This window comes from Myotis davidii, unplaced genomic scaffold (assembly GCF_000327345.1).
Source record: "Myotis davidii unplaced genomic scaffold, ASM32734v1 scaffold6, whole genome shotgun sequence".
In the NCBI taxonomy this organism is placed as follows: domain Eukaryota; kingdom Metazoa; phylum Chordata; class Mammalia; order Chiroptera; family Vespertilionidae; genus Myotis; species Myotis davidii.
In genome coordinates this window covers 15,997,685-16,000,309 of record NW_006383011.1, presented here as the reverse complement: position 1 = coordinate 16,000,309, position 2,625 = coordinate 15,997,685, and the positions used below count along the sequence as shown (strand labels likewise).

Sequence of the window (2,625 nt, the reverse complement as noted above, 5' to 3'; positions counted from 1 at the left end):
TCCTCCCCGGTCCAGGCCCTGATCAGGGCTTGTGCAGGAGGCAACCAATCGATGTGTCTCTCTCACACTGATGTTTCTCTCTATCTTTCCCTCTCCTTAAAAATCACTGGAAAAAATATCCTTGGGTGAGGATTAACAAAGAGAGAGAGAGAGAGAGAGAGAAGAAGAAGAAGAAGAGGAGGAAGAGGAGGAGGAGGAGGAGGAGGAGGAAAAAGAAGACATTAACTGCCTCATTATAATGGAGATCAGAGATGTTCATGTTGAGCCTCACCAATGGGATGCCTTTTGTGAAAGTTGTTTAGATGTCTTATTCATCAAAAAGTGTTTGTTTGCCTTTGGTTTTTCCAGATCAAGCATGCCCAACTAAGCAATACCTAGTGCAGTGGTTCTCAACCTGTGGGTCACGACCCCTTTGGCGGTCGAACGACCCTTTCACAGGGGTCAGCAAAGACCATCCTACATATCAGATATTTCCATGACGATTCATAACAGTAGCAGCATTACAGTTATGAAGCAGCAACAAAAATAATTTTATGGTTGGGTCACAACATGAGGAACTGTATTTAGTGTGCAGGACACTGGGCATTCTTTTTAAGACGCCCCTCTGCCCCCAGTCCCTACCCCAAAGTAGCTCCTGAGGAAGTCCCAGGGTGGGGGGATCTCAATTCAAGAGTCTAGGTCAGGGGTCCTCAAACTACGGCCCACGGGCCACATGCAGCCCACTGAAAACATTTATCCAGCTCTCCGGGTGTTTTTGCCACCGCTGTGTGCATAGGAATTTGTTCATAGTTTTTTTTTAAAGCTATAGTCCTGCCCTCCAACGGTCTGAGGGACAGTGAACTGGCCCCCTGTTTAAAAAGTTTGAGGACCCCTGGCTAGGTCCTTCTGTGGGACAGGTCTTGGGTTTGCAGACTTGCTTGGTAGGGAATTCTTACCCAGAACCTCAGATTTTATATAAGATCTTACACAGATCCCCAAACTGTAGCACAAGCCGCGAGGCAGCTGCACCAGTTGATTCAGCTGCCACCAGGGTCCTCTCTCATGCACAGAACCACCGGGGCTCTGGAGGTCCTGGTTGTTGCAACCAGTGTGTCTTCCGTCCTGCCTAGACCCTCCCCCCACTCAGCTTGCTTGCTCCTAAAAGACTGATCTTGCAGGTACCTGGTGCACATGCAGGCAGGGCTCCCATTGCCCTCGGCGTGAGCATCCAACCCCTCTTCCTGGCACTGGAGGCTCTTCATGGGTGGTTTGAACATGCCTGTCTTGCCTTACCATTCACTGGGACCCAGTTCACTGGTCTCTTCACTATCTTTTGCATCTCCTGTGTTGACCTTCCCCACCCTCTCACCTTTTCTCTTTCAAAACCTCCCCCTCTATCCAAGCTCCTCTTGAGAGTCCCTGTTTCCTGGAAGCCTGCACTAGCTGTCCCTGCCCCCACCCCGCCCCCCTGAAATGCAACAGCTCACATAGTTGATGCTCCATAAAGTAGCACCTGATTCTTCGGTGGTTTTCTCTGACTCATTGATGTTCACATGTGTCAGTCTTGTTCTGTTAGGTGATCTGCATGGTTAACTCACAAAGGCAGGGGCATATCAAGGTCTAAATAATATGAATTTCAGCACATGCTGTTAATAGCTAGTTAATAGTTAATAACTGTATTACAGCGCAGCAGTCCTCAGGTTGCAGAAGCTCCTCCATCGTGTTGGGGAGTATGGAGGCGGCTTTGGGGGTTGGCCATCATGGGCAGGAGGTGGGGACTGAATTTGATTGCTGGCAGGTCAAGCCTCCTCCTCAAGACATTCCTTTCTGTAGCAGGTTTCCCTGAGACGTGTGCCTCTCTCCAACTCAAGAAGACTGCATTGGGATGAGTGCAGCATTAACCATGTGGTTCTGGTCCATCTTGCAGGGATTTGAAACTGGACAACATCCTTCTGGATGCAGAAGGTCACTGCAAGCTGGCCGACTTTGGGATGTGCAAGGAAGGGATTCTGAACGGTGTGACGACGACCACGTTCTGTGGGACGCCTGACTACATCGCTCCCGAGGTAAGACCCTGTTTAAGGGCCACCTCCTCCTGCTGCCACAGCTGAGCCAGGGCTCGCCCCTATGGACTGGGTCACCTGGTGGTGCTGGGCGAAGGCTCTGGAAAACCAGGATGGATTCCAGGGAAGAAGGAGATAGGCTTGCTGATTTTTCCTTAAGGAAGTGGTGGTGATGGGGGAGAAATGGTGGAGCAGAAAGTAACAGATCATTCTTCAACTCTGGGCAGGTCCTCCTAAATATTTCTCTTTTATTCCAGTCCAGAACTACCAGTGGAGCTAGGACCAAGAGAAATTTGTTGACTTGTATCCTTGTTTTTACTTCTAAACAGAATAAAGGAGCACCATTGATAAAGGCAGCAATGAACTTAATCAGCTATAATTTGCCTACAGGAAAACCAGGAGTAATTTGCCATTTCTAGTGTAGTGGTGATTCTACATAGGGAGCAAACAGAATCAAAAAGGAGGAGGAGAAGGAGGAGAAGGAGGAGGAGGAGGAGGAGGAGGAGACCTAAAAATCATGCCCCGGCCCATTTACTCAGTGGTTGGAGCGTCGGCCCATGGACCAAAGAGTGGTGGGTTCAAG

The 2,625-nt window shown here is 49.4% G+C and overlaps 1 protein-coding gene across 1 annotated transcript in view; it reads left to right on the top strand.

Moving 5' to 3' along the window:
- PRKCE (protein kinase C epsilon) overlaps window positions 1-2,625 on the top strand; it is a 446,492-nt gene that overhangs the window by 415,910 nt on the left and 27,957 nt on the right. Inside the window, exon 12 of the mRNA XM_006778637.1 lies at window positions 1,907-2,045. Within this exon, the coding sequence (XP_006778700.1) occupies window positions 1,907-2,045 (139 nt within the window). The remainder of the gene's footprint in view (window positions 1-1,906; window positions 2,046-2,625) is intronic.